The sequence below is a fragment of the Orbicella franksi genome, chromosome 9 (assembly GCF_964199315.1).
Source record: "Orbicella franksi chromosome 9, jaOrbFran1.1, whole genome shotgun sequence".
In the NCBI taxonomy this organism is placed as follows: Eukaryota; Metazoa; Cnidaria; class Anthozoa; order Scleractinia; family Merulinidae; genus Orbicella; species Orbicella franksi.
In genome coordinates this window covers 8,288,124-8,299,800 of record NC_138153.1, presented here as the reverse complement: position 1 = coordinate 8,299,800, position 11,677 = coordinate 8,288,124, and the positions used below count along the sequence as shown (strand labels likewise).

Here is an 11,677-nt window from a genome sequence, read left to right as displayed (position 1 = left end):
CCCCCCCCCCCCCCAACTATGTTCTTGTTTTATAAAATATTGAGTATTATTAAATTCTAAACCTTGAATAATGCATCTTTAGCTTTGTGATCAGTGGCTCAGTGAATCTTTTTTACTAGCCATTATATCTGGGGGGTTGGGGGTGGGGGTTGGATGAGGTTTAAACCATAGGTGAGAATTGGTCAAAGTTTTAACTGTCAACTGAGAGATCACTGTGTTTATTATTTTATCTGTTAACTGCAAAATTAAATGCAACTGAGAAATTGCCGAAAATTAACCGAGATTCCAACAACTCCGCGTTATAACGCCACCTTGTTCCCAGGATCTCTGTTCTTCCAACCCCCCCCCTCTCTCTCTCTCTCTCTCTCTCGCTCCAGGGGGGCAAGAAGGAGCGAGACCCTGGGAGCGAAGTTGTCATTGGTTGTTGTCATCTGTGAGTAAACCCTTTAACTGCCCAATTTTCACCAAAAAATGCCGTTTTTAACCGTTAACTCAGTTTTTTGGCTGCCATGACGCTAAATGGGCCATAGATTTGCTGAGAGAGCTATTTTTTTTTACCAAAAAGATAGATTTCCGCAAGATTAGGTCCAAAAATACATGCAATATTTTAATTTGGCACACACGCATAAGCCAAAATTTTTTTTACCCATCGCCCGTTCCGAACTTTTTTTCTTGCCCCTTTCCTTTCCTTTTTCTCGGCCGTCGATATCCAAAAAAAAAGCCTGTTGTGTGGATAGACCTATTGTAGCTCAACTAGTCTATCTGCTTATCAAGAATATCTGGTGACGTTTAAATTGATGACGTCACAAGCGGTACAAAGCGCACGACCACTTTGGACGTGTATATGCGCCGTTGGCAGACAAAGGGTTAAAAATAGAGGTGAGACGTGAGAGTCAGGAGGTGAGCCTGAGTTAGCACTCTGGTCAGCCTAAATAACACTTACGTTGGCCTGTTTTCGGTTAGATGTTTGCGGTTAGATGTGTTAGATGTGTATCGAATCGACTTCCATTTGTATCGAAACGATCGTAAACCGTCACCACCCCGTCCCCCCAATTTTAGACTCTCCGTTAGACCTCGCTAATTCGAGCTCTCTTAGAACTCCCGGTTACCGTAAAATCCCGGTTGTAGTCCCCCTGGTTATAGGTCCATCTATATATGGCTGTATATTACTGTATTTATGCAAACGTGGCTAAAGAAAAGTGCGCTTTTTTGTACTAAGTGAGCTATACTCCTCAAGGGCCAAAATTATATCCAAGTGACTGAAAAAAAAAAAAAAAAAACAGAAGAGTGCGAAAAGAAAGATAAGAGTGCAGGAAACGTTTTTACTCTACCACTTATTTGACAACCGTCAAAGTAATGAAATTTTAACTAGCCGGCGAGAAGAATGGGGCGAGGAAAAGTCCCATTCCTTTCGCCGGTTCGTTCCGCAGCCCTTGCCCGCGATACGCGACCCTAACAACAAGTGAGCCTCGCAGGTGGTCACATGTGCCCTCCCACCCCTCATTCAGACCCTCATTTAGACCCAGCGTGTGTATTTTAAAATTATGCATAATTGTGCAAAACGCTCCAAGGGAGCAAGTCGGCTCTGACAGGATTTTATAACTTATATCATACGTCATTTGAGTTTCTGTATGTATGCATGTATGAGGTGGTTACGAAAGTCTCTCTTAATATCCTTAGTCGGGATGCCTCAAAGAAGGAGATTTCGATTTCGCCGGTGTCCTCGATTTCGTCACCTGGCTGTTGTTATGATTCTCCTGTCATTCATGTTTTCTGCGTATGTCTTCGTTTATACCGTCCCTAACGAACGGAGCCGCGATGACAGCTTCGAAGATGTCGAAAAAAATCGAAAACCAGATTTCACGGAGACGAGAAAAGGAAAAATAAGACAGAACTTAATAATTGTCGCTCATGGTCGGTCTGGTTCGAGCTTCACGGGAAATATATTTAACCACCATCCGTCAGTATTTTATTTGTTTGAGCCTTATCAAACGGTGGAACGCCTTCACGGAGGAGTAGCGCCTTTTAACAGAGATTACCAGGAGAAAAGCTTTGAGTGGATGCAAGGTGTGTTCCAGTGTAAGTTTGTGTCGCCCAAGCACGCTAATGACATACAACACTATTATCGTAAAGTGGTGGGGAAGGCGTCACGCGAAACTCAAGCTAGTATTGCTCTTTCTTCGCCTCCTTTTTGTCGTTACAACACCACTGATTCACGCTGGACTCCTCAGGATAGTTGCCCAGACCCGTTCGAACAGAAAATGTTGGAGGAGGTTTGTGAGAAGAAATACAGTTTGACTGTCGTGAAAGCTCTGATGGGAAGAATGCCGAACACTGATATAGAACAGTTGATCAATGTGTGCGATTCTTCGCAGGAATTTGATTGTAAACTGCTATTTCTAGTCAGGGATCCACGAGGGATTATTCCTTCGTCTAAAGCGGTGCGTTTTTATCGCGAGACGGATAAAGCTGGCTTAGCGAATTCAAGGATGTTCTCTTATCACAACTGTAGGCAGACTGAATTAAATCTTAATATCATTAGGAAATTGCCACCGAGGTGGAGAAAGCAAATAAAGATATTGCGGTATGAGGACCTAGCCAAAGACCCTTCTAAACTACTTCCGAGCTTACTTGAATTTGCTGGGTTACCTATGGACAAAGGTTTGAGCGACTGGCTTTACTTAGCGTCGCACAAGCCGAAGACGGAAAGCGAACAAAAGGCAGCACCGTGGAGACAAGACTCCTTTGAGGGGGCGGACCGGTGGAGATGGAAGGTTTCACCGTACGAAATCAACATCATTGAACATTATTGCAGGCCTGTTATGAAACTGTTGGGATACAGACCGCTGGATTATTCCTACGAGATGCAGAGGAATCTGAGTATTCGTCTCCTTGACGACCATTTCGAAGCCCTTGACTGGCTTGAGTGATTGTTTGGGAGTTTGTTGAACATACCGTATTGCTGGTTTTCAGTATCACGCAATTCAAAATAGATCAAAATATAAATCAAAACCGGTCAATAGATAAAGTCCAGAATCTGGAAAATGAAAGAAGGTAAATATGCAAAGACTTTCGCCAAAATTCTGGTCACAGCAATTTTTCTCATGCGAGATATGCGGAGAAATTTTTTACCCAAATTTATAGAGATTTGTATGGAGACGCCATGCTGGTGCCCATCCGTATGGGCACCAACATGGCGGCCGGAAACTAACAGAAACATCTGTCACTGAGTTTTGCTACAAAAGCGTAAATTTATCCCTCGAGGAACTCTAAAAGATTAAAATAATACTTTTTCTATAACATGAACTGTTCAGATAGCCAAGTTCCCCGAAAGAAGTCACTCTTTTAACCATCATGACAGCTCTCTGGGCGAAAATTTGTATGAATATTAATTTTAAGCTGCTCTTATACATCATTTAAGTAAAAATCTCAGGAAGATCAATAGTTTTGTAGTTCGAATTTTAGTGACGTCATGTGAAAACCAGCTATATGAATAACTGTGTAGCACGGTGTCGTGGTTTGGTAAACATATCACACCAAAACAGAAGAAAAGATTTTCAATCATTTGAAACAATCCACAACTTCTTTCGTTTGAGTATTGCCACTTTTGGGGGGCAGAAAATTCTCGGTGAATTCGATGTGAGAACATTAAGATGATTTCCGCAGAGCATTCGAGCAATAATGGCAAAAATTAAGGTACCAAAAAAAAAAAAAAAGATCGTGGCATGGTATTATTTTGAATACCGTTAAGAAGATTCCGTGAGGGAAAATCACCGGCGGCCCAAGACCTTGTCTTTCTTTTAGTAGTGGAAACCCACAGAACAATAACTCGCCGAAATCGCGTTAGATCGGCCTGAGGAGCTGGCAAACAACAAAGAACACAACACAGCAACAGGGTAAGTCGATTTTATTCACAAAATATCAGAATAATTGGCTTTTCAAGCAAAGCCGTTGCATTCCCATACAAACCTTTATAAATTCAAACCGTTGTAACACAACACCTCCATATGCTGCAAGGCCAGAGTCATGTTTCGCGTGGTCAAATTCGGTCGTTATTTAATAGTACACGCCATATGTCACGTTAGCCTGAACGTTCGCATAAAAAGGAAAAAAAAAAAAAGGATAACATTGAGAGCTTGGGCCGCCTGTGGGAAAATTGGACTTGAAGTTATCATTATTTCAATGAAAACAGACGTTTCGCATTAGTTAAAAACACAATAACACACGCTTTAAGCATTCTTACGAGGTTTGACATTAACTTTCTCGACAATGCTTGAGAATTTAATCGCGGGGTCACTTAGAGAAATGAACTAAAGTAAGTTGTTTTAAATAGTATTCTCAAACTCATTAATAATTCATCAAGTTTAAACAAAGGAAATCATGACCGTGACGGTGTTTGGATATCTGATCTTAATTAGCATAGATTTTTACGATTTTAATCCTCCGTTTTCTCCTTAGTTTTAGTCTCGATTGAGAAGATATATCAAACACTCGAGACAGTGTTTGACCACATTTCCAAACACCTCGAAGTTCGTCAAAAATACTCCGCTGCGCGTCATATTTTCAACTCTCTTCTCGGAGTTTGGAAATGTTGTCAAACACGGTCTTTCGTGTTTGATATATTACTGCGCAAAGTTACGGTGCTATGAGTAGACTTATAGCAAATAATTTTTCAACTCATTGCTCGAACTTTGAGCGGAATCCATCTTAATTGTTCTCGTTCATACCAAATGGATAAAATTTACCTCAGTCCACTAAACATTTGATTCACCGCGTTAGGCGTTCATGCCTGAGTAGTCTAGCGGACTAGCTTATATAATTACCAATATATATGCACAAATATTTGTTTGGCTGCTGACATCTGCCCCTTACCCCGGGCAAACTCTATCATATTGCTTGTACAGTTTTTTCGCTACAAAGTCTCGTTGTTTTGTTTTGTTCTGTCCCATGAAGTCCGAGATAACGCAGACCAAGGTCGAAGAAAACAAATAGACATCTCAGAAGCGGAAAGATTTCGGAGAGAATTTGCACATGAACGCGCTGCATTCATGCAGTAATTTCCAGTGGCGGTCTGTAATGCCCATTAAGCACCCCTTGTGTAGCCTTCTAACGGCAAAAATAACAAGGCATTCGAAAGGAACAACTGGTAGTCTGAGTAGTATATTATAAGTAGTAAGATTACATTATTGTCATACATCAGAATTTGTAAAAGGACTTAAATCATAGACAACTAAGGTAAACCTCTAAATTGTTATACAATAAAAATATATGAAATTTGCTCCGATTTAATGGTTTTCTCGGAAATATTCTGAAGAGGGTGCTTTTTTGTCTTTTTTACTTCTTGATTATCCGGACTTCCTCTCTAGTCCCAATTTTGTCATGACTTCATTAGTCACGATCAAGATCCGTAACCATAATCTTTTTAAAACTGCAGCATTGAAAAGTGCAGTCAAAACCAAGTTCGTTTTGCTTTTAAATAGCAGAAGCAGCGCTCGAACGCGTCGTAACTAATTGAAGGGGTGAGTGCAAAACCATGCTAAGTGACGATTTGGGTGAAAAAAAAAAATTTCGCGAAAGGGCTTGAATTTTTGCATGTGGTCTTCAATGTAATAGAAAAACGGGACCCTGTATTTTTGTCGCTGGTTTTTGCTTCGTTTTCGAGTTATAACGTATGCAAAAATACTTGGCTTTTCCTAGCCATGTCTTTAGGAGTTTATTTGTTGAACAGCAAACAGGCAGACTGTTTATAGTGTATGAAGTCAAAATCAAATCTCACAGCATACATAGAGCGGAAATCTGGGAACAGATTGTTTACATCGGCTATTGTGACGTGAGCACAACACGTGAATCGATCGAGCGGCAAACGAAATACCATCGAACTAAAAAGAGATGTGCCGCATTAGAGCTCTGTCAACTAATATCTTAAGCATTGTGTTAAAGTACCTTGTGTGCCTGCCTGGTGGTTGAGAGGCATCATAAAGCCTCGATAAACCCGTAAGTCATCAGCACGTTTTAAAGAATCAAAATGTGTTCTGAAACTTCGAAGGTAGCTGATATACCGTAATCGTGTTATCGGCGTTCGAAGTCAGATCGAGCCAGGCAGCAAAGTCCAAGAGCAGTTCTTGCCCAAGAAAAATACCCTCTCGTGAGTTGTGGCCCATTTGCCAAGCGTTGCTAGTGTCAAAGTTTGGAAAGCGAGAACTGGTTTTAGAGTGATAAAATTTGTCTTGTATCGACCGCCATGTTTTCCCGCGCACGAGGTGTAAAGACCCTTCCCGGCATGCATTGCGATCACGTTCTGCTCGCATTTCTCGAACTGGTAACTAGATTGTTTCGGCTTTTTTCATTTAAAGATAATAATGGCCAACAAGTAGCGATCGATTGTAACATACATCTGTGATCCAGGTTGCTTTGATTTTATTTCATATCGGCATGATTTGTAGTGTTTTGAACTTCTGGGATCAGCGGACATGCAGATGTATGGAGACCCGTACGTTGCGCAGAAGGGTTAATTTGTTAAACTGTTAGGCGGTGCGTGACATAAAGCTACGATCGCGTTTGTCGAAAAATATGTATTTATCTCGTGATTTTTAGCCATTTAAGACGTTGCTGTATTTGGAAAAGTGCTTATTTGATGTTTATTTGTTCAGTGCAGATAGTCATTGTCCCAGATAACCAAAGTAAGTTCCAGATGTTAACACTATTTTCCGGCCGCCATATTTTACCTATTTAAACCTGAAATCAACATTTTTGAGCTTATATGTTGCGTGAAATTAACATTTTGCTGTTTTCTAAGTGAAATCAACATCCTTGCCGTCACGCGTTACGTGAAATCAACATTTTGACCTATTTAGACCTGAAATCGACATTTTTGAGCTTATACGCTGCGTTAAATCAACATTTTTCGGTTTTCTAAGTAAAATCAACATCCTTGCCGTCAAGCGCTAACGTGAAATCAGCATTTTGACCTATTTAGACCTGAAATCAACATTTTTGAGCTTATACGCTGCGTGAAATTAACATTTTGCTGTTTTCTAAGTGAAATCAACATCCTTGCCGTCACGCGTTACGTGAAATCAACATTTTGACCTATTTAGACCTGAAATCGACATTTTTGAGCTTATACGCTGCGTTAAATTAACATTTTTCGGTTTTCTAAGTAAAATCAACATCCTTGCCGTCAAGCGCTAACGTGAAATCAGCATTTTGACCTATTTAGACCTGAAATCAACATTTTTGAGCTTATACGCTGCGTGAAATTAACATTTTGCTGTTTTCTAAGTGAAATCAACATCCTTGCCGCCACGCGTTAACGTGAAATCAGCATTTTGACCTATTTAGACCTGAAATTAACATTTTTGAGCTTATACGCTGCGTGAAATTAACATTTTGCTGTTTTCTAAGTGAAATCAACATTCTTGCCGCCACGCGTTAACGTGAAATCAGCATTTTGACCTATTTAGACCTGAAATTAACATTTTTGAGCTTATACGCTGCGTGAAATTAACATTTTGCTGTTTTCTAAGTGAAATCAACATCCTTGCCGTCACGCGTTAACGTGAAATCAGCATTTTGACCTATTTAGACCTGAAATCAACATTTTTGAGCTTATACGTTGCGTGAAATCAACATTTTGCTGTTTTCTAAGTGAAATCAACAACCTTCCCGTCACGGGTTAACATGAAATCAACATTTAAACCTTTTTTGACCTGAAATCGACATTTTTTAGCTTTTACGTTGCGTGAAATTGACATTTTGCTGCTCTCTAAGAGAAATCAACATTCTTGCCGTCGCGCGTTAACATGAGTCAACGTTTTAACCACTTTTGACCTGAAATCAATAAATTTAAGCTTATATAAGTTGCGTGAAATTGACATTTTGCTGGTTTCTAAGTAAAATCAAAGTCCTTGCGGTCGCGGCGGGCCGATCCTTTGTTATAATAAACCTAGGCGAGACTTCGACTTATAACAAAGGCTTGGCTTGGCTATTATAACAAAGGGTCGGCTCTGTTTATCATAACAAAGGCCCGGCTTCGTTTATTTGAAGACCTCGGCGGGAAAAGGGCGCTAGGTATTTTAATCAAAAGTGAACTTTGTCGAAAACGCTCCAAATTTCCCATACAGTTTTGTTTAGGTATGTTTAACAATGTCCCGTAGTTTTTCCGCTAAGCTTCGCTTCGTTTTCGAGATATTGCGTATGCAGAAAAACCACTCGGTTTTCCTAGCGGCGTCTTTATAAACGAAGCAAAAACCAGCGACAAAAATACAGGACCACGTTTTTCTATTACATTGAAGACCGCATGCAAAAATTCAAGCCTTTTCGCGAAAATTTTTTTTTCACCCAAATCGTCACTTAGCATGGTTTTGCACTCACCCCTTCAATTAATGAAGAACATTCGAATGAGCTCTGATTGGCTCAGAGTTGCTTTGTTGCTAAGTGAAATTTCACGCTGTATTGGCTCGTTTGGCGTGGTATACAAGACAAACAAGCTAGCGTCACGCGCGTTTGTTCACAATCATCATGTCCTTGAGGAGTAAACGATCCGTTTTTTCGAAAAAAGATAAAGTCTACAATTTTGCGCTCAGAGAAAGGAGAAAAAGGAAATAATTTGTGAGCTTAATATGGCATTAGTAAGCAGCAGATCTCCGATATCCGCAACAACAAGGAAAAGATCACGCGGAGACCAGCGAAGAATCGCTGAAATTAAGTTGTAGTAGAATTTTCATTGTTATGCTGCACCTAGTAAGTAGTAGTAAGTAAGTAAGTAAACTTTATTTGATAAGTAGGTTGTAGAGGGGATTTGGCAGCCGAAGGGCTGATGTGAACCTACTATACACAAAATATAAAATTTTACAAACACGAAAGATATTAACAAAAGAATAAGAACTACGTACAGGGGAAACTTAATAATCATATATACATACTTGATTCACTAGAACCTAATTACGACAATATTGCCAGAAATTAGACAGATCAAAAATATATAAAATCATCTCTTTTTTGCAGTGATCAAAGTCGCTTCCTTGCTGAAAGAAAACCCAGCAATGTCTTTGACGTGTTTCTTTAATATCTGCCAGGCTGATAAGAATAAAAATTTTCAGGTACTTGAACTAATCTATTTAAAAAATTCCAGATCGCAGGGCTTCTGTACTGTAAAGTGTTTCTTCCAGTATCAGATTTAAACCTAATGATATTAAATTGATTGGGAAAGCGAGATGACCTAGAAGCTGCATTTTTAGAGAAAAGTTCACAAACAGATTGGTTTGAAGTTTCAAAGTACACTTTGTGCATTAACATAAGAACGGACTTTTTATAAAAGTAAGAGAAAGGGAGCCAGTTCGATGTAATGAGACAGATGTCATCAGCCAGCGACGTTTGAAGATTGTTTATAATACGAGAAGCTCTTGCGTGGATTAAGTTCAGAGAATTCATTGCAGAGGGGGAGCAATTTCCCCATACTGAAATACTATATGTTATGCTGGGAATAATAGATTTGAATTATAATTCCTCAAGTGACTGTTTAGGAAGAATTCTCATTCTCTTTAGTGCTCCAACTTTTTATGTGAAGTGCTTCTTCACAGAGTCAATGTGCACAGACCATGAAAGTCTATTGTCGATTTTAACTCCTAGGCAAGTGGTAGAGTCAACCAGGTTAATTAAGCCTGTCCCAAAGTAAAGGGGAGGGAGAGGACCAATAAAGGTGGATTTCCTTAAAATCATTGCCTCAGTTTTGATTGAATGGATGGTTAGTCGATTCTTGACACTCCACATGAGGACTTGCTTCATTGTTTCATTTAGAGATGATATAACTTGGTCGACCTTTGGGCCAATACAGTACACTGTGGTATCGTCTGCATACATGTAAAGATCTCCTGAATCAATGTGGTCAGGGAGATCATTAACGTATATGGTGTACAACCTAGGGCCGAGAAGCGAGCCTTGAAGAACCCCATAGTGCACACAAAGTCAGTGGCAGACCTGCAGTTATTTACCTCAGTAAACTGGCGTCTGTTAGATAGATAGCTCATAAGCCATTCAAGGAGTGATCCTGATATATCAATGGCATGTAACTTTTAAGATAATATGTCGTGGGGAACAGTGTCAAAAGCTTTTTGGAAGTCAATAAAGACCGCTCCCACTGTCCGACCGTTGTCAATTGCTATCTTCCACTTCTCAGTCATTGAAATCAGCATTCCTTCAGTCGAGAGTCCTTTCGTAAAACCCCATTGTTCACAGCTTTTTGTGCCACAGCTGTTCAAATGATTATCAATTAGACTGCAAATCTGGCTTTCAAGGGACTTGCTGGGAATGCTAAGTAGTGAGATTGGCCTATAATTAGAAACATCTGCTGGACTTCCCTTTTTAAAAATTGCATTAACTTTTGCTAACTTCTATGGATCAGGAAAACTGGACAAAGCCATACTGTGATAAAAAACCGTTAACATGCCATCTGAAACCGATGATCCCGCAACAGCTAAACTACGAGACGAAATACCATCAGGGCCAGAAGCTTTGTTAGGTTTAAGGCTTTTAAGATCACTCTTGAGCTTATTGATGGCTCCACCTCTATGGCACACGCGAAGATATTACGATATGGGTGAAAATAATTTCTTTCCCAAGTACAAATTGCCGCGAATAATGAAAAAAACCCTAAAAAAAAGCCCATATTCCTCCCAATCTTAGAAACTCCACTACAAAAAGGGGTCGCGAAAACGAAGCAGCTCAGGTGAAGCGTGTACTTTACCGGACGCTACCATCTGGATAGACGGGAGTGGACCGACCCGGCTGGGGGCTCCCCTCTCCACTTAGTCACACCCAATGGGAGTGGACCTAACAGATTCTTGAGCACTTTTAACTGAAGGTAAAACGGTTTAGGAGACGTCTGAAATGAGGAGGGTAAGAGGAGTAGAAAGTGGTAATAAACTACAAAAACAAACAAGTAAAGAAAAAGCGAAGCCACCAACCAGGCTGATCCAGGGACCCCGTTACAGACAAAGTATCGGGTATTGTTAAGAAAACCCGTCCCAGGTCTGCCAAATTGATAGCGGAAGTACTCCTATTGTCCAGGGAAAGATGAACCACTGGAACAAAACGTCCTTTCAAACTCCATATGCTGATTTTCAAGTTCTAGAACTGTCCAATAAGTCTAGCGAAAAAGTCAACATAAAACAACAAGTAAAATAAATACGGGACGAAATATTTACTACAATTAACCAAATTGTCGTACCAAAGCAATCGGTCGGTTCTACACCCATGTATCACCCATAAATGTAATGAAAACCGTAAATGTAATGAAAATTGACCATAAATGTACTACTCACCAAAAATGTTATAACTTTTAATCACAAATGTAATAAGTCCACCAACCATAAATGTAATAAAATTGGACTATAAATGTAATAAATTGAACAACCAAAAATGTAATACGGCTTAACCATAAATGTAAAAAACTGCCCATTACCTATGAGTCAAGGAGCCACAAACCCTACCATTCTCTTATTTCGTACAGGGTAGCCTTTTTCAGGCTCTCGAGTAGTCGTGGGCGAACGAAGATGCCTTATTCCCACTCGTTGACCCCTCGCTCGCCCGCTTCCTGGAACAGGCTACGTACAGGGAGGGCAGGGGGCCTGTACATCAATTTAGAGGAATCATTTCCCGTAGCACCGTTTTAGTCCAG

The 11,677-nt window shown here is 40.1% G+C and overlaps 2 protein-coding genes across 2 annotated transcripts in view; both read left to right on the top strand.

Moving 5' to 3' along the window:
* Positions 1-71, top strand: part of LOC145496738 (COMM domain-containing protein 6-like) — a 6,785-nt gene extending 6,714 nt beyond the window's left edge. Inside the window, exon 8 of the mRNA XM_081476472.1 lies at positions 1-71. This exon is cut by the window's left edge and continues 329 nt beyond it. The gene's annotated coding sequence lies outside the window, so the exon portion shown is untranslated.
* Positions 72-145: 74 nt separating this feature from the next.
* LOC145496737 (carbohydrate sulfotransferase 1-like) lies at positions 146-5,277 on the top strand. Its single transcript, XM_081476471.1, has 2 exons — positions 146-2,956; positions 3,486-5,277. The coding sequence occupies exon 1, from the start codon at positions 1,632-1,634 to the stop codon at positions 2,928-2,930; it is 1,299 nt and encodes a 432-aa protein (XP_081332597.1). The 5' UTR covers positions 146-1,631; the 3' UTR covers positions 2,931-2,956; positions 3,486-5,277.
* The last annotated feature ends 6,400 nt before the right edge of the window (positions 5,278-11,677 follow it).